The sequence below is a fragment of the Martes martes genome (assembly GCF_963455335.1).
Source record: "Martes martes genome assembly, chromosome: 1".
Taxonomy (NCBI): Eukaryota; Metazoa; Chordata; class Mammalia; order Carnivora; family Mustelidae; genus Martes; species Martes martes.
The window spans coordinates 204236056-204254910 of NC_137888.1; the positions used below are offsets into that span (position 1 = coordinate 204236056).

General features: G+C 49.6%; 1 protein-coding gene across 1 annotated transcript; it reads left to right on the forward strand.

Annotated features, from left to right (window-relative positions):
- The first annotated feature begins 237 nt into the window (after positions 1-237).
- SLC35E1 (solute carrier family 35 member E1) lies at positions 238-18375 on the forward strand. The gene is made up of 6 exons (XM_080823887.1): positions 238-669; positions 1054-1124; positions 3230-3367; positions 4570-4695; positions 14633-14878; positions 15326-18375. Exons 1-6 carry the CDS (start codon positions 246-248, stop codon positions 15551-15553), a joined length of 1233 nt encoding a protein of 410 aa, XP_080680013.1. The 5' UTR covers positions 238-245; the 3' UTR covers positions 15554-18375.
- The last annotated feature ends 480 nt before the right edge of the window (positions 18376-18855 follow it).

The window sequence follows — 18855 nt, forward strand, 5'->3', positions numbered from 1 at the left end:
GGATGAAGTCCACGCCCCCAAGTTCCGCTTCCGCGATGGGTACCTCCCGGCCGGAAGGCCACCAGAGGGGCGGGGCCTGTGCCCGCTACGTGGTGCCGGGCGCGTCGGCCGGCGCGAGGCGGTGACGCGAGGCAGCGGCGACCAACGGGGATCGGCGTTGGCCGGCGCGCCCGCCCCTACCCGGCCCCGCCCCCGCCCGGCGTCGGGCCGTCGGACGGGCGGGAAGAGGTGGCCGCTCGGGCAGGATGGCGGCGGCGGCGGCGGTGGGCGCGGGCGCGGGCGCGGGGGGCCCGGGAGCGGCGGGCGGCAGCGGCGGGGCGCGCGAGGGCGCGCGGGTGGCGGCGCTGTGCCTGCTGTGGTACGCGCTGAGCGCGGGTGGTAACGTGGTCAACAAGGTGATCCTGAGCGCCTTCCCGTTCCCCGTGACCGTGTCGCTGTGCCACATCCTGGCGCTGTGCGCCGGGCTCCCGCCGCTGCTGCGCGCCTGGCGCGTGCCCCCCGCGCCGCCCGTCTCGGGCCCCGGGCCCGGCCCGCATCCGTCTCCCGGCCCGCTGCTGCCACCGCGCTTCTACCCGCGCTACGTGCTGCCACTCGCCTTCGGCAAGTACTTCGCGTCCGTGTCAGCGCACGTCAGCATCTGGAAGGTGCCAGTGTCCTACGCGCACACCGGTGGGTGCCGGGGCCGGCCTGGGGGGCGGTGGCCGGGACGTGCCACCTGGGGTTTCGGTGCTTGGATGGGAGTGCGCTGGCCCGGTTTCGGCCCGACGGCCTGAGAAGTCAACTTCTGTCAGGAAGGCGCTAGGGGCCAACAAGGCTTTTAGCAGGGGAGGGACTCGCACGAGGGTTTTGGGGAGGGAAGTGGCTGAGAAGAGAGCTGGGAGCTGAGCAGGGCGAATCACAACTGTTGGGTTGGGGGGAAGCCCCACAGAAGGGCCGAGGAGGATGGAAGGGGCTGCCAAACCCTCCCATCGCACTAGTGGAGTTGGGATAGGGTACCAGGGTGGGTTCTGGGACTGGGGCGGCTCCCTGAGAGCCCCTTGCCTCTCTTTGCAGTCAAGGCCACCATGCCCATCTGGGTGGTTCTCCTGTCCCGGATCATCATGAAGGAGAAGCAGAGCACCAAGGTAACCCAGAAGGGTTCTGGGCAGGTGGGGGCCTCAAGGGCTTCCTGGCTGGTACCCAGCTGGTGACGTGGTCCAGGCTCCTGGCTTCCTCTCAAATCAGGAAGTCAGCTTAGAGGCATCTAGTGGCCTTTTACTCCTAATGTTCTGTAATCGCTTTGGAGGCAGTGGTGTGTGTCCCTGAGTTGCTTCTGCTTTGTGGTCTCGGGGACGCTTCTGTCCCTCTCAGGTCCAACTTTCCTCCACGTTTGGATTCCCTACGTGTGGTTGCTGGTAGGCAGTGACTTGGTCCCATCATGGCCAGGTACCACGTGCCTCTCCAGGGGGACCAGGGATAGAACATCTGACGCCTTGCTGGAACTCTGACAAGGTTTTGCTTCTTTGCAAGTGACAGTGGTCAGGCTGGGGACTTTTGGGGTCAGAAGTGAGATTGCCAGTCAAAACAGTCTGATTTTGGCAAAACCCAGCAAAGTCTTCAAAATAAAAACCACCAAGAATTGTGAGTGTCTGGGAGTGGAAGTGAAAGCAACACGCAGAGGCTAGGACTGCATAAGGAAGATGCTTTGGGCACAATCCAGAGACTGTTCACGATGCCAAGCCAGGGTATTTCCTGCCTTGGGGTGAGAGAAGCTGCGGCTTCAGCCAGAGACAGACTTGCTCCGTGTCCTTAAGTGGAAGTGGGACTCCTGTCGTCCCAGCTGGAATCCATTTCATGCTGGACAGAGCGCTTCTTTTCTACGTGGTTGGTTTCTGGCATCCTGTATTTTATGTAACCCAGAGTGGCAGTGCCCTGGATCGACTTATGGAAATTGGGCCACTCCTGGCTGATTTTTTGTTTCAGCCTGTCTTTTCTCCACAAGACCTGGGTGTGCTGTGTAGCCCACCCCCAGGGCGATGTCAGGTGTGACTTGTCTCCCTGGGTTGGAGTTGCCTGGAAGGTGTGCAGCTTTGTCAGTCGATAATCACATTGTGTTTATCAGGTTTCCCAGCTGTATGGGACACTGTACCGGGCTTGGGCAAGGAGCCGGCCCCTGACACAGTGCTGAGGGACTGAGGAATGGCCTAGGCCAGGACTAATGATAAAGACAGACTATGTATGGATCCACCCTATGAGACAGATAAGGCAGGTAATTGTCATTCTTGATCTCAGCCAAAGAGATGGGACGTAAAAGGGCGAGTCAAGTGCCTGAGGCCCACGGCCCATAGTGGGGGAGCTAGAAATGAGCAAACCCCCCAGTCCAGAGCCCTTGCTTTCTCCTCCAGGGAGGGATGAGAAGGCCTCACCAACCCCTCCTAAAATGTCTGCAGTGCTTTAAAGTGTACTTTGTAGGAGGAGGGTGAGCTGGGGAGTCAGAAAAGCTAGGTGTCGAACATGGATCCTATTTTCCTGGAAGTTTGGAGCCATTTAGCGACCTGAGCTTAGGGACCATCGCATACACTTGGCCTTGGAAAGCTTGCATCTTCTCGAAAGGCCCCTGTCACGGCACTAACTCTTCATTCAGCCAGCATTTACTGGGTGTCTGCTATGTGCTGGGTGCTAGGACAGAGCGGTGAACAAGGAGGCAGACGGGCCCTTTTAGTGGGTGGAGAACACTGCCCCAGAACACCGGCACAGGGACCTGATGGGGTCTTGTGGGGGAGGTGAAAGTTCTCCTGGTCTGTGAACTGAGACCTGAGGGGGACGGAGGTCTCTAGCCGGAGAAGGCACAGAGGGAGTGTCCCAGCCAAGGGTCACTGCATGTTGGAAGAGACTAAACTAAGAGGGTACCTGGCCAGCCTCTCCGAGGACCGGGATTGTAGGCCTTGATGTGTTGGTGGCGGCAGCCGGGTAGAGCTGTCAGGGCCAGCCCCCGTTTGTGGCCCTGAGCTGGGGCTGTTAGTGGAAATGACCATGTAGGGAGGGGCCGCACACCGTGACGCAGCCCTGCCCCCAGGGACTCTGCCCCATCTGCACCTCCAGCACCACTATCACAGCCAACGCTGTTGACCGGGGGTAGGTGGGATCCCTTTGCTGAGGGAGGGGAGAGCAGCTGAGGCTGCCCCAGGCATGTGTGTCAGGCAGCCTGGCTCAGCTCCCGCCATCAGCCCCTCCTGCCCTCCTCCTGCAGGTGTACCTGTCACTCATCCCCATCATCAGCGGTGTCCTGCTGGCCACTGTCACCGAGTTGTCCTTCGACATGTGGGGGCTCATCAGTGCCCTCGCTGCCACACTCTGCTTCTCGCTTCAGAATATTTTCTCCAAAAAGGTATTTGGGCACTATCTGCGAAATGTCTGATGACTGGGGGAGTGGCATGGGTGAGAGAGTGGGCAATAGGGATCTCTGTGGTATTGGAACAAGGAAAGAATCCTGGTGCCCTTCTGCCGGTTTTGTATTTGTTTCATTTTTTTCCCCAAGAGTTTGTTTCCTATTACAAAATCAGCATATGCTCAGTGTGAAAAAATAGAGAAAGGGCCCCCTCCCCCCGAGGTCAGAAAACTTACTGAGCACCTACTACTTGTCAGGCTTTGTAGTGGGTGTGGGAGATGAGTAATCAGTAGAGACCTGCCGTCCCTGCCCGGGCGGTCCCACACTGAGTAGTCACAGAAGTGTCCCCTAAAGAGAACTACTATTAATGCTAGGGGACTTTTCTGCACAGTGTTTAGAGTTGTAATATTACAGATACATTTCAGAATTTTGCTTTGAATATTTACTATTTATAACATTCTCCCATATCATTAAAAAATACTGCTCTAACTCCTGTAAATACACTCTTTCCTAACACCACAGTCACTGCAGTCAGTTCCCCGCCTGCAGTGCAGGCTGTTTCCAACTCTTCGTCATACGTAATGCAGTAATGGGGGGCGCCTGTGTGGCTCAGTGGGTGAAGCATCTGCCTTGGGCTCAGGTCATGATCCCAGGGTCCTGGGATGGATGGATCCCCACGTCTGGGTTCCCTGCTCAGCAGGGAGTCTGCTGCTCCCTCTGCCTCTGCCCCTTCCCCTGCTCCTTTTCTCTCTCACTCACTCTCTCAAATAAATGAAATCTTTAAAAAAAAGGAAAAAAAGTAACACAGTGAACATCTCTGTGCCTAACGTTTTCCTGTCTGTCGAGTTATTTCCTTATGGAGGCTTAGCGTTCCTGAGATACTTATGGGTCCTGATACACTTTGCCTGGTTGTATTCTGGAACAGCTGTATGCCAATTTAGACAAGACTTCAGAGTGTCTGTTTCACTGCAGCTTCACCAGGACTGGATGTTGCTGGGGTTTTTTTTTTTTTTTTTTCCATTTCTCAGCCCTTCTTATTTGTTTGGGGTATTTTTGTCTCACTGCGGTTGCACTTGTAGGTTTAGTGGTCAGGGTCAGATGTCAGGGCTAAGGTACAGTCACCGTGTTTGGGACCTGGGTAACGAGCCCTTCTTGGCACTTAGCGTTTCAGTTGGCCTTTAAAAAGGTTTTTCTCTCCTTAGGTATTGAGAGATTCTCGGATCCACCATCTCCGGCTCCTGAACATCTTGGGCTGCCACGCTGTCTTCTTTATGATTCCCACATGGGTCCTAGTGGACCTTTCAGCTTTCCTGGTCAGCAGCGACTTGGTGAGTTGGCCAGCGCGGTGAACACACCCTTTTCTTGATTAGTTTCAGATTAGTTGCTTTGTCGGGGAGTTAAACCTGTGTTGACTTTGGAACATCTGGGGCCCCTGGCAGCCAGCCCTCTTAACACTTTGTCATGACTCATTGCTCATGCAGTCGAGGAAGTCGGCTTCCTTTGCATTTCCTCCTCCAGCAGGCTAGGTCTCAGGTGTCGACAGCTGCTGCATTTGTGCCAGTGGCATCAGGAACCAAAAAAAAAAATGCCTGCACGGGCGACTGTCTTGCCCTGACAGTCTGGTTCAGGTCTCATTTGGACTTGTTAAAACTGCACTTGAATTGCCGGATTCCTTTCTCGGCGTCCTCTGTCCGTATTCCCGCTTTCTGTGGAGGGATCCACGTCGCTCCGAGTGTGGGAAGGAGGATCCTCCCACCAGAGGCCAGCCTCTGGAGGCCAGCCTCCAGACAGTGCATTAGAAACCCGCGGGCAGGGGACAGTGAGGAGAGGCGTGGTTTTTCCAAGCCTGAGTTACAGAGAGTGGAGTAAATGTGTTTCAGGGCTTAATGAGGCCTGATGGGAGTTCTGGACTTTGGTCTTTCATCCTTAGCATACCTGTAGGCATAGTGCATGCACATTAGCTCCAGGCTCTTGAGGAGACTGGCTCCGTTCTAACCTACTGTCCGTATTGATTATCTGTAAGTTAACAGAGAACTTTCCATCATCAACCAAGACTTGTTACCTTGAAGTACATGAAAGTCAGTGCTTCTCTCTTTTTTTTTTTCAATTACCAATTTTCAGAGGAGAGTTCTAGCTTACTGCAGATGTTAACCAGTGAGTTGTCAGGGGGTTGGTTTGGGGGCGGGGTGGGACAGTGAAGGAAGGTCCTTCTGTTGTTTTTTTTTTTTTTTTCTTTTTTCCCCCAGTATCATTGTGGACTCCTGTGTCGGTTGTGTGTCCTATTCTTTTAATATTCAAAGTCCAGGTGAATGGAGTCCTTCCCATTGGCTCCCGGTCCTTTCACCAGCTTAGGTCAGCTTTCGGTGGTTTTTGGTCCAACGGGATGTTCTTTCTTATCTCGCATCTCTCCTGTCCCAGACCTGCAGTCAGCCACTCCTTCGGGTGCCCGGGTTGCTGGTAATAAGGAGTGCTGTCCAGAGACACGGCTGCCGTGTATGCTCCCCACTGTGGAGCTGGCCGTGCCTCCGTGTCTCTAGCGGTGACAAGCTAGGAAAGTCCCACTGGGGCAGGGGGGAGAGTTCATACCAAATTCATTCCGATGCTGGTTACATCCTGAACATTACAGGACTTCCAGCTGCTGGGATTTTTAAATTTATATCTTTCCTGGTACTCTTGGTTCCTTGCCACATTTGTTCTTTATCGTATCCCAACTATTCACATAGGGATTCTACTGAACACACACGTAATCGCAGAGTGAGAATTCCCATGGGACAACAGGTAGGCTACGGAGAGAAGCTTAAGGTTTCTTTGCTGCTCTGTTTGTCCTTAGAACATGTTCCATTAAAGATGTACAATCGGAATACCGTGTTCTTTTTTTTTTTTTTTTTAATTTGGAGTGAGAGAGTCTGGGCATGAGCAGGGGAGGGGCAGAGGGAGAGGGAGAATCCCAGGCAGATTCCACGCTGAGGGTTGCAGAGCCTGACTCAGGGCTCGATCCCAGGACCCTGAGATCATGACCCGAGTTGAAATCCAGTCCGATGCTTAGCTGACTGTGCCACCCAGGCGCCCCCCCGAAGGCTGTGTTCTAAGGGCATGGAAATAATTGTTTTCACAACGTGTCTGTATCACCAGCTTGCCCAGGTGGGTTCTTTTCATTCCATTTGTTGTCATTTTTAGGCATTGCTTTTCTTTTCCATACCCGATTGGTCAGGCCTTTATATTTCCAAAGCCAGATGGCGTGAGAAAGTTTATTCAAAGTCTGGCTTCGGTTCCTGTTACCTCCCCCCTTTCTTGTCCCTCCCCCACAGGCAGTCTTGTTTATGCTCTTCGTTTACCCTTTCCGTGTTTCTTTTGGCAAATATAAGCAAATCTGTATGTATTCCTACCTTTCTGCTTCCTACACAAAAAGTAACTTTTCAGATAGAAGAGAGCACCTGGCGGTTTTCGCTCAGACCCATTCTGGGCACACCCCTGTTAACATGTTTAGTATTTACGTCTTTCTCATTCTTTGCTGATTGCTTTGGTGGCAGTTTTCCGACTCCATCCTGCGTTACAGCTCCTTGGTGTTTACACAGATACGTGCACACAGAAACGTACTTAGAGGTTTTGCTCTGGTCGCTTTACTTCATTTTTTTTTTTGTATTCAGGACATTTTTTAGTTTTCCTCCAGTGATGACCTTCTTTGGAATACATTTGAGTAACCTGTTTCGTTTCTTGAGGCCACAGATACTTTGTACCTTCATGGGGCCCTCGTTCGCTCCGGCAGTAGCCCTAGGAGCAGCAGGATTTGAGCTGCCGCAGTCTGAAGGCAGGGGGCCCACCTCTCTGGGCTCCTCCTCTCTGCCCCATGTCTCCCACACAGATACCAGGTGACTCAGCTCCGCCCCAGTCGTGCGCTCCATAGCAGCAGGGGGAAGGATCAGACAGGAGAGCACCTCCTGGAGGACGGTGTGCCACGTTACCAAGAATCAAAGGCTCCGGTGGGTCATGCACACAGGCAGACCCCCTGCAGACAGCCTGGCTGAAGCCAGATGGGATCGCTAGACTCCGGAGCAGTTGGCCCGGTTTTAAAGCTTGGACAGGATGAGTAAAGTAGCTGTTTGAGAACTGGAAAGTAAAAGGCAGCGGATGGGCTGGGGTTGAAGACCACATTTCAGAGTAGTGCCCAGTCAGCAGTCGGTTTGCCTCTCTTTTGCCTCCTGTATGTCCAGCCTGGACTTGAGGCCGCCTGAAGGCAGAAGTGGGCACTGGGTGAGACAGGGCCAGAAGCCCTCGCCTCCTGGATCAGGGAATGGGAAAGGGGAGTCCTGACACTCAGAATAGGGGAAATGCCCTGTTGGGGATTTCTGTAATTGTTGTTTCTTGGTTCTCTTGTGTCCGAAGCCCCTGGCAATCCCGTGGTGGTGGTGGTGGTGGTGGCGGCAGGGTCCCACAGCACCTGAGATGCTGAGTGAGGGCAACCTCCCTCCGAGGCTAGAGAGTGGGATCAGCTCCCACTGAGTGTTTTTCTCATTTTCTCTGCCCACTGCTTGGTCCCAGGTGGAGGTGCAGTGGTAGGAAGGACACAGCAGAGTCGGGTAGTTAAGCCCCAGCTCTCTGATGAGAGGACTGAAAAGGGGAACTCTGGGAGGTGGCAAGTACTGAGGTAATCATGGAGAGGGAGGATGTCAGGAAACCATGTCAGAAAACATCGTATAGGCCTGGGCTCACCCCTGGGCTGCACATGTGGGGATCTGATCCTAAGAGCAGACCAAAGACTTTGAAACTGAACTATGGGGTAGACTGCTGCCCCGATCCCAGACTGACCACTGGGTAGTGCACACTCAGGGTGGAGCCACATACCACCGGAAAGTCTTGGAAAACAGAAGTGACAGTGGAAGCACAACCCAAGGAAGGCTGGTCGAGCTTGTTGTCTAAATCCAGCTGAGTCTGCTAAAACAAAATATCAATATTCCGTAGAGGGTTTAAATAAGATCTACAGTCTTACAAATTCTGAATGTCCAGGATATAATCCGAAATTACGTGGCATATGAAGAACCACAAATATTTCAAGTCGTGTAGGAGAAGATAACAGATGCCAACACTTAAGTGACATAGATGTTGGAATTATTGAACAAAGACTTTATTTTTTTAAGATTTTATTTATTCATTTGAGGGAAAGAGAGCATGAGCAGCGGGGAGGGGCAGAGGGAGAGGAAGAAGGCGGCTCACTGCTCTGCAGCGCCTGGGTGGCTCAGTTGATTAAAGGTCTGCCTTTGGCTCATGTCATGATCCCAGAGTCCTGGGATCAAGTCCTGCATCAGGCTCCCTGCTCAGTGTGGGGTCTGCTTCTCCCTCTACCCTTTCCCTCCATGACTTGTGATCACTCTCACAGTGTCTCTCAAATAAAATCTTTTTTAAAAATTAAAACAAAAAAAGAGGTTTAAGGGTGAATCTCTTGAAACAAATGGGAAGAATGGAAAAATAGGAGAAACAAATGGAAATTCTGGAAATTTAGAAACAGTAACAAAAAGGCACTGGATGGCCTCAACAGTAGAATGGAGATGACAGAGCAAAGTCAATAACTTGAAGACAGATCAAGAGAAACTATCCAGTTTGACTTACAGAGAGAAAAAAGATTAAAACACAAGCAAAAAATCTGGAAGCAACTAGAGAAAAACGACGCATTACTTATAGGAGAACAGCAGTTGGAATGACTGGATTTCTCATTAGAAATCATGAACACCAGGGGCACCTGGGTGGCACAGTCGGTTGGGCAGCCAACTCTTGGTTTCGGCTCAGGTCTTGATCTCGGGTCCTGGGACTGAGCCCTGTGTTGGGCTCCACACTCAGTGAGGAGTCTGCTTCGGGATTCTCTCTCTCTCCCTCTGCCCCTCCCCCTGCTTGCTTGTTCTCTCTCTCTCTCTCTCTGGAATAAATGAATCTTCAAGAAAAATAAAGAGAGAGAGAGAAAATACAAGAAAAAAGTGAAATAACATTCTTAGAGTACTGAAACTATTAACACATAATTTTATGTCCAGCAATATAGAATCTCTAGAACCAGTAGAATTATAAGAAATCAGCAAAAATAGAGAACTGAATAATAACATAAACCAAGTGGATACTGATCTCTTTGACATTTATAGAACACCTTACCAACAATAGCAATAGTAGTCATTCTTTTTAGTGCTCATGGAACATTCACCAAGACAGACAATGTTTTGTGTCATAAAATGAACTTTAGCAAAAAATCCTAAAACATACTAAGTGTATTCTTAGACCAAAATAACGGAAAGGTAACAGGAAAAGCTCCAAACATTTGGAATTTAAGCAACATATTTCTCAATAATCCATGGGCCAAAGAGGAAGCTTCAGGGGAAACAAAATATTTTCAACTGAAGCAAAACTGATACACACACACACACACACACACAAAGGAGGAGGAGGAGGAGAACAATATGACATTAAAATACCAGGAGTGAGAGAGGGAATTATAAGAATACTACTTATAAGTATTTATAAAATTAATATACAAAAGTTAAAATTATAAGAATACTGACAATTCTAGATACATAAATTCAATAACATAGATGAAATAGACCAATTTTTCATAAACCACAAACTACCAAAACTCACCCACCTAAGATGAAATAGATAAACCTAAGTAGTCCCATAGATATTAAAGAAATTGAATTTATAGTTTAAAATCTTCTGAAAAGAAATCATCAGGCCTGGATGATTTCACTGGGAAATTCACCAAACACTTAAGGAAAAAAGAAATACCAATTCTATACAGTCTCTTCTAGAAAATGGAAAACAAGGGAACACTTTGGGCTGTATAACAAAATCAGTATTCCTCACGGTCAGTGAGGCAAAAATCGTTAACAAAATACTAGCAATCTATAAAAAGCATATTACACTATGACAAAATGGGATTCAAATAAAGAATGCAAGGCTAATTCAATATTTGAAGATCAATGTAGTCCATAACAGTCTAACAAAGAAAAATCACATATTTATATCAACTGATGCAGAAAAGGCATTTGATAAAATCCAACATGGTTCCTGAAAACAAAGTCAATAAACTAGAAATAGAAGGAAACTCCTTCAGCCTGATCAAAGGTATTTACAGCTACCATCATAATGATGAAAGACTGGAGGCTTTACTGCTAAATTCAGGAATAAGTTCAGGATGTTCACTCTCAGAGTGCCTATTCCACATCGTACTTGACATCCTGGCCAGTGCAATAGGACAAGAAAAAGAAATAAAGGAAATAGATTTGAAAGGAAGAAATAAAATTTTCTCTAACCAACAAAATCTTATTCTTTAGCACTAATTTAATTATAAATAATTGCTTGAATTTAAATTTTTGCCTTGGAAAAGGTGATGGGAAATTGAGATACGTTACTCTATACAGCCATACTTTTTTTTTTTTTTTTTAAGATTTTATTATTTGACAGACAGAGATCACAAGTAGGCAGAGAGGCAGGCAGAAAGGGGGGTGGGGGGGAAACAGGCTCCCCACTGAGCAGAGGGCCTGATGTGGGGCTCGATCTCAGGACCCTGGGATCGTGACCTGAGCCAAAAGCAGAAGCTTTAACCCACTGAGCCACCCAGGCGCCCCTATATAGGCATACTTTTTATTGGGCTTAGCTTTATCAGACTTCACAGATACTACATTTTTTTTTAAATAAATTGAAGGTTTGTGCCAACCCTGCATCAAAGAAATCTATTGGTGCCATTTTTCCAACAGCATATGCTCACTTTGTGTCTCTGTGTTGTTTTTTAGTAAATCTCACAAATCTTTGACTCGCTGAAAGCTCAGATGATAGCATTTTTGAGTAATAAAGTTCTGCACATTTAATTAAGGCATGCACATTTTTAAGACATAATGATACTGTGCATTTAATAGAAGATAGTATAGTGTAAACGTAACTCTCATATGCACTGAAAAGCAAAAAAATTCACTTGCTTTATTGCAGTATTTCCTTTATTTCAGTGGTCTGGAACCAAACCTGCAGTATCGCCAAGGTATGCCTCTGTGTGTGTGTGTGTGTGTGTAGACAGATACATATTACATTTTTTTTTAACATAGAAAAGCTTATTGGAAAATTTACATAGACAGGGAAAAGAACTGTAATGGTCAAAATATGTCTCAGAAAGAATAGACTTGGGGGAATCACATTACTTAATTGTAAGACTTAGGATAAAGGAACAGATACTGGTGAAGGGGGAGACACAGAAATCAGTGGAGCAGAATTGTGTGCAACTAAACACACACAAATCTGTGTAACTGATTTTTGACAGGCTCAAAGGCAACCAAAGGGGAAAGGATAAGTCCCTTTAACAAACGGTCTCAGAACAATTAGACATCGACATGCAAAAATCTGAGCCTTGACTTAAGACCTCACACATTATACAAAGCTTATAGTGCATCCTAGACTTAAATATAAGAGCAAAAATGACAGGGGCACCTGGGTGACTCAGTAGGTTGAGCATCTGACTCTGGATCTCAGCTCAGGCCTTGATCTCAGGGTCGTGAGTTCAAGCCCTGCACTGGGCTCCATGCTGGCTGTGGCACCTACTTTAAAAAAATCTAGAAAAGAGCTAAAGTGATAACCTTTAGGAAACAAAAAAACAGGAGAGGGACATGTGGGTGGCTCAGTTGGTTGGACGTCTGCCTTTGGTTCAGGTCACGATCTGTTTCTTGGGATCGAGTCCCACATTGAGCTCCTTGCTCAGCGGGGAGTCTGCTTCTCTCTCCCTCTGCCTGCCACTCCCTCTCTCTCTCTGACAAATAAATAAATAAAATCTTAAAAACAAACAGGAGAAAGCTCTTCATGACTTGGAACTCATTTTTAGACATTACAACAAAAACAAAGTCCATAAAGAAAAAATTGGTAAATGGAGTTTCATCCAAGTTTAAAACTTTCAATCTGTGAAGACACTGCTAAGTGAAAGAAGAGACAGGCTACCAGCAGGGAGATCTCAGGACCCCGGGATCATGACCTGAGCCGAAGGTAGTGGCTCAACCAACTGAGCCACCCAGGCGTCCCGAGAAGTTTTCATTCTGTATCATTCCACTTGTAGGCCAGTCTCTAAAAGACAGACCCAAGCTCAGTCGATCAGGTGTCTGACTCAATCTCAGCTCAGGTCTTGTGAGTTCAAGCTCCGTGTTGGGCTCCAAATAAAATAAAATAAAATGAAAAATAAAAGACAGACCTAGAGTGAAGGAGAACACATCAGTAGTTGCTTGGATTCGGGGAGCAGATTCATACAAAGAAGACTGGGAGAGTGTTTCGGGGTGGTGACAGAGCGGTTCTGAATTCTGATTGTGGTGGTGGCTACGTGAATCAGGGCATGTGTTAAAACACATGGAACTATGTGCTGTGAGGAAGAAACACTTGACTTTATTCCAAGTCAATTTTTTTTTTTTTTTAAAGCTGGATTGGCTGGGTTCCGTTTCTGAAAGATATCTATGCAAGCTGGCTGGCTTGTAAAAATAGCTTCTAAGTCCATATCAGTTGCCTCAGGGAAAGACTGCTGAGAGAACAAGCCAGCTCATCACAGAAGCGTGCTGGTGGGCTCTTGTGCCTTTCAGAGGTCATTATCCCAACGAGGGGCCAACGTCAGGGTGGCCTTGAGCAGGTCAGCTAAGTGTATCTTGCTCTCCTTTGAGAGGACCTCATGATCTTTCTAGCTCAGAGGGTGGCGGAGATGGGATCAGGCCGCCATTCTAAGACTTCCAGCTCCCATCCTGGCAGGGCTACTAAATGCCACCTTCCTGAAGGGACCTGGCCGTGTCCTCTGGCCAGTACCGATGCAGCCTGGGAATTGGGATACAGGTGCCACCGAGCAGCTGTGGCTTTGCTCCCTCCACCGAGCCATGCTGGGTCTTGAGGCTCCTCTGTTCTCAGAGGACACAGGGACATGGGGATTGTCCCAGCATTCCAGCCCAGGTCAGACACTGGAGCTGTCCCCGTCTGGTGTACTGTCTCCCGAGGTTGTTCCACTGGCCTGGCAGCCCTGCCCTAAAGCAGCCTCTCAGTTCCCCAGGACGGGTACTGTGGTGGGACTGGGAGGTGGGGAGGCGCGGGCGTGGTGTCGCATGCCTTCTGGTATCCAGCCCTGGAGAGATGGCCACAAATGTCTGGTGCCGGGCATCCCCGCCACCCGGCTGGGCATCCCCGCCACCCGGCTGGGCAGCACCCACCTGACTGTTGCCTGTTCAGCCCAGGCTCTCTGGTGGGGTGGGGTTCTGTGGTCAGGGTGTCTGCTAGTTGTGAGTTCTTAACTTCTGGACCCTCTTAATCAGAGTGCTTCATTCTGGTGGGTCACACGGTTACTCAAGTTTTGATAAAATCTCCTCCCGTTTGGGTTGGGGTCGTTTTACCGCACTTTTACAGCCTCTTCCATGGCAGAGAGGAAGAAGTGTGACCTGAAAGGTCAAGTGGCTTGGGTCGGGGTGGGAGGGGTCTCCCAGTGACAGGGCAGACCCAGGGTTTCTGGCTCCTAGCCTGGGGCTCCTGTGTTACTAGGTTATTTGCATACTGCCCCGGGGGCTGCCTCCCCATCCCGTGGAAGGCATCACGTCTGCTACAGTCTGAATGTTTGTGTCTGGTGCTGCCCCCCCACCACTGCCAAATTTCTGTGTGAAACTCTCTCCCCCAAGATGATGGTATTCCGAGGTGGGGCCTTTGGGAGGCCCAAAGGGTGGAGTCTTCATCAAACGGGATTTGTGTCCTTATAAAAGGAGACCCCAGTGACCTCTCTTGCCCTTCCACATGAGGGCACTGTGAGTGGACCCCACCTATGAATGGGGAAGCCCATACGAGATGCTGGGTCTCCTTGACCTTGGACTCCCCAGCTTCCAGAACTGTGAGAAATAAATATCTATTGTTTATAAGCATCCTTCCCTCCAACCAGCCTGTGGTATTTTGCTCTAGCAGCTCGACTGGACTGAGACAGTGTCCAGTACGCAGACCTCGCTCTGCTAACCCCGGAGCGCCCAGTCCTCGCTGTCAGGGACAAGGGAGGCTTCAGTTCACATGATGCCCTCTACCCTTTGGGCACCTGCCTTGGCCTCTTGGAGCCTCCGCATCCTCAGTAGGAATGAAGCTGATTATCATTGTCATCGTGCAGATCACGCCCCTGCTATGACTCACCACACGGCTGCATCTGCCCCCCGCCAACACTGACCCCGGGCAGCCCCTCTGCGCCCCTCCCCGACCTCTCCGGGGGCAGTGTGTGATGCCGGTGCTGTTCTTGCTTCCCTGTCTCTACAGACCTACGTGTCCCAGTGGCCCTGGACACTCCTGCTCCTGGCTGTCAGCGGCTTCTGTAACTTTGCGCAGAACGTCATCGCCTTCAGCATCCTCAACCTCATCAGCCCTCTGAGCTACTCTGTCGCCAATGCCACGAAGAGAATCATGGTCATCACGGTGTCCCTGATCATGCTGCAGAACCCGGTCACCAGCACCAACGTCCTGGGCATGATGACAGCCATCCTGGGAGTCTTTCTGTACAACAAAGTGAGTCTGGGGCGGGGGAGGCTGTCCCCTCGATGCCTAGGGAGGCACCAAGATTCGGGGAGGGGGAGAAGAAAGGGACCTCAGCAGGCTGAGGCTGGGGCCGCAACTCCAGCTTTGTCACGGACTGGTTTATGGGGTTGGTGTGGCCCTACCTGGCCCAGCCTTTCTTTTCCCATGTAGATGATTCTAGGTCCATGCCCCGTTCCAGCTGTGGCTCTTGGGTCTATGCAGGCTTTGTCAGGGATTTCACTGTCTCATGAAGGCTCTGTTGGGTCCAGTGCAGAGACATAGGTGGCTCACAGGGAGGGCCGGCCATGCCTAAGGCCTGCCTGGGTCACTGCTTCAGTGGGCCTTGAAGGGCTGCTCAGATACGAATTGTTGCCCTCTGTCCTGTGTGCGGGTGCCAGGGAAGGAGCCAGCCATCTCACTGCTCTCTTGACCTTGCAGACCAAGTATGATGCCAATCAGCAAGCCCGGAAGCACCTCCTCCCAGTCACCACAGGGGACCTGAGCAGTAAGGAGCACCATCGGAGCCCCCTGGAGAAGCCCCACAATGGCATCCTCTTCCCCCAGCACGGGGACTATCAGTACGGCCGCAACAACGTTTTAACAGATCATTTCCAGTACAGCCGGCAGAGCTACCCGAACTACAGTTTGAACCGTTATGACGTGTAGTCTAGAGGACAGGGCGCTACCGTTGTGTGACTCCTTCCCCCACTCCCTAGCAGTACCAGAAACTTCTGACAACCAGTGAATGTACAACCCAGCTGAGGGGACGGTGCATAACCATCAGCAGACCCCGGGGCTTCCCAGGCCCCCGGGGGCGGCAGGACGCTGCCCCACAGTAAGGACCACTGCCCTCGAGCTCCAGTGTTCCAGGCCCTTTCTTCCTGGAGTCTGTCATCTGAGAGCTGTGTTGGTATGGAGATCTTGGCCAGGTTTTTACCTTTGTGGACTTATTCCCCAAGTCACGTATTTGAGAGTTCTTACTCTGCTTTCCAGATATTTCCAGATAACTCTCCGGAAAGGTGGGATCGCTATGGATGCAGACCTCCGAGCAGGCCAGAGGGTTTCCTGGGTGTCAAGGAAGGGACTTGCAGGATGGTGCTTGACAGGGACAGACTAGCCGCTTTCACTCCCCTGCTCAGATAGGTCAAGGGCTGAGGCAGGCGTGGAACAGAGGAGCACCAGAGTTCACTAAAAGCATCTCCCAACAACAAAGATGGACCCAGTTTCTGGTCAACCCCATGGCCATTTGCAGTTACCGGTGAATGTCCCAAAGAGAAAAGCTGCAATTAGCCTTGAATTCTTGGCGCCTACTTCTTTGACCTGCTCGTCAGAGCTGGTGTGTGTCCAGACCCAGAGGGAGGGCAGCCGCACTTGCCTGTGCCCTCGCTTCCCTTGCCAGAGCAGGGCATCTCCCCTCTCTGGGGAGAGCGAGGAGGAAGTGACTGCGGGGCTGTCAGAAGGAGCATTAGGAAATCATGTCAGTGTTTCAAGCTCTATTTCTGTAACACTTGTTTTATCTTTTCTGATGAGTCTTCACCACTTCTGTGAGGACTTAGTAGGATGTCTGGTGGGGGAGGTGTTGATTTCATGAGGATCTTGCATTTTTCTGGGGATTATTTTGTAGTTGTATTTATGTCTCGGTCCCCTGTACGGGGCAGGGGACGCATGAGGGAGGACTGGGTTATGGATTGAAAACCATTTTGTTCTTAAATGTTTAAAAACAAGAAAAGCTCCCTGCTGATGATGCCAGTCTTGATACATTTCAGCATTAGTAGGAAGCTATGAAGTGTCTTCAGGCTCCTCTTTAATGGCCCCAGCTGCTGAAAGCGGAGTGAATCGAGATCATCTCAGTAGTTTGTGTAATAGACAAGACCACAGCACTTTGGATTCCATGACCTGATCTGGTGGTGTTTGCAGTAGGATCTGAATCATGTCCTGGTGAAGGGGAGAAGGGGCGAGCACCGAGCTATGGTTTGGGTTTAGAGAAATCCGATCAGTATAAGTACCTGGCCCCAGCAGGTAGCCCATGAGCCAAGGTTCAGGTGAGAGTTTCCAACTTCCCCAGCATCACGAGAGGACCGGTAGCTTGGCTGGTGGGGTCTTTGGTGATGTCTGCCTTCCTCCTTCAGGAAAGAAGGTTGTGCCCAACCTCTTGCATAGGCACTTGGAGCGAGAAGATGGGACAGTGGGTCACCCTTCACCTCCTGGTGAGTGAGGCGTTTTCCCGTCAGAGGAAGTACCATAGCCTATGATCGATTCCTGGCTTGGTTACTCCGTCAGCTTATGAATGGGCTGTTCCTGGAGAGGTCCCCTGGTTCCCTTCTGGCCTGATTTTATGCACCACCGGCTTCAGGTTCCTGTGCCGTTCGTTTTCATTTTCATTTACGAAATGAAATGGGAAGGAGAAATCCCGAAGGGGATTTGGGAAAGAGCTTGCTGAGTGCCTCCACCAGGGGCACTACAGTCCATAGCTGAACTTTTCTCACTGGGGAAGAGCAACAAGTGGGGATAATTTTGCACCACAAAGATATTACAGTAGTTGTCTTTGTGATTATAGTAACTGATTCCTTGGACAGATAATTGAACTCCAAAATGAACTTACACGTCTTTTCAGTTTTAATGAAATTCCTGATGTTGCTAAAATTTGTATATTGATTTGTTTTCCCTTTTCCAACGCAAGATCTGCTGGTGAGGGGAAATGACTGGTTTTATTACGTTTTATAAATTAATAAATGGGGTATTTAATTCTGTACATAAATCTACAGCAAGTACATACACTGGAATGAATGAGACAATCATATTAGACCAAATCATATCAAAAGACAAAGACATACTTTTGAGACTTGAAGGTTCAGAGCTGACACTGACCTCCTGAAGGCCAATTTTCCAGCCGCTTTGGCCCTGGCCCACAACCCGAACCCCACTCCCACATTCACCTTTGCAGCTCTGTTCCCCTCACCCTCCTCCCTGCTGGGGTTTGTGGTAGCAAATTAGTCTACCCACCCATGGTATGTCTTGCCAGCGACACACTTGAACCCAACTCCTTCATTTTACAGAAGGGGAAACTGAGGCTCAGAGGGCATTTTTGAATAGTGTTTGTTCACTATTTGAGACTTGGTGTGGACTTTTTAAGCACCTTATTTTAAATCATTCATTATAGGGAAAATCAAACCCCTATTACAAAGGAGGGAAGCCAAGTATGTTGAGGTGAAGAAGCACTTGGAATTTCCGAATTTTGCTGTGTATTTGGCATACGTCATAGAACAGGCCCTTTATTATTGCTGGGACATAACCAGGCCCGGATACCTTAAGGTCTCACAGCCTTAAGGGGACAGAACATTAAATTATTTGAGGAACTGAAAATTGTGAATTCTTTTTTTCAACTGTCACCTATTTTTAAGACTTAAATGCTATAGACTTCTGTGGGAATGATACTGTGTGTATATTCATTGATGGCATTTACCAAAAATAAACAATGGTCGCCAGGGAATCACGATTGGTCTTAATTTGTCAGTGAGGGTCTTTCTGAATGACCCTGTCTTCAGTGTGCCCAGCAAGAAAACATGAGACAAAGAGCAAACCAACTTGATTCTCACACTAGAGCAGACTGCAGCCTTTTATTTTTTCCTGAGCCAAAAATTAGGACATGAGATTTGTAAATTTAGGAGATGGTAGAATAAAACTAGAGTCACAGCTCAGCAGTTCATGACATGCCTTTATTGAACAGAGTAACATGGAAAACCCAGGAACGGCTGGCAGCTGTGCTCAGCTAACACGGAGGCCCTACTACATGCCCAACGTGCTGGTGGGCTTCTCCCACACAATCCTTGTAAGCCCTCTGTTTGCTTTATTAACCACACAGACGAAAATGAGGCTCCCAGGGGTCGTCACTTGTCTAGAGCCACGCAGTAAGTCCGCCTCCAGAGTCCGTTTCCCCGCATGCTGACTCAGAAACGAGGTCCCAACAG

Bases quoted from the DNA above. Each gene is read 5' to 3' on its own strand.
- SLC35E1 (XM_080823887.1), top strand. From the start codon at position 246: ATGGCGGCGGCGGCGGCGGTGGGCGCGGGCGCGGGCGCGGGGGGCCCG. The intron at 1,125-3,229 runs GTAACCCAGAAG...CTCCTCCTGCAG, and splicing joins AGGAGAAGCAGAGCACCAAG to GTGTACCTGTCACTCATCCC. The intron at 4,696-14,632 runs GTGAGTTGGCCA...CTGTCTCTACAG, and splicing joins TCCTGGTCAGCAGCGACTTG to ACCTACGTGTCCCAGTGGCC.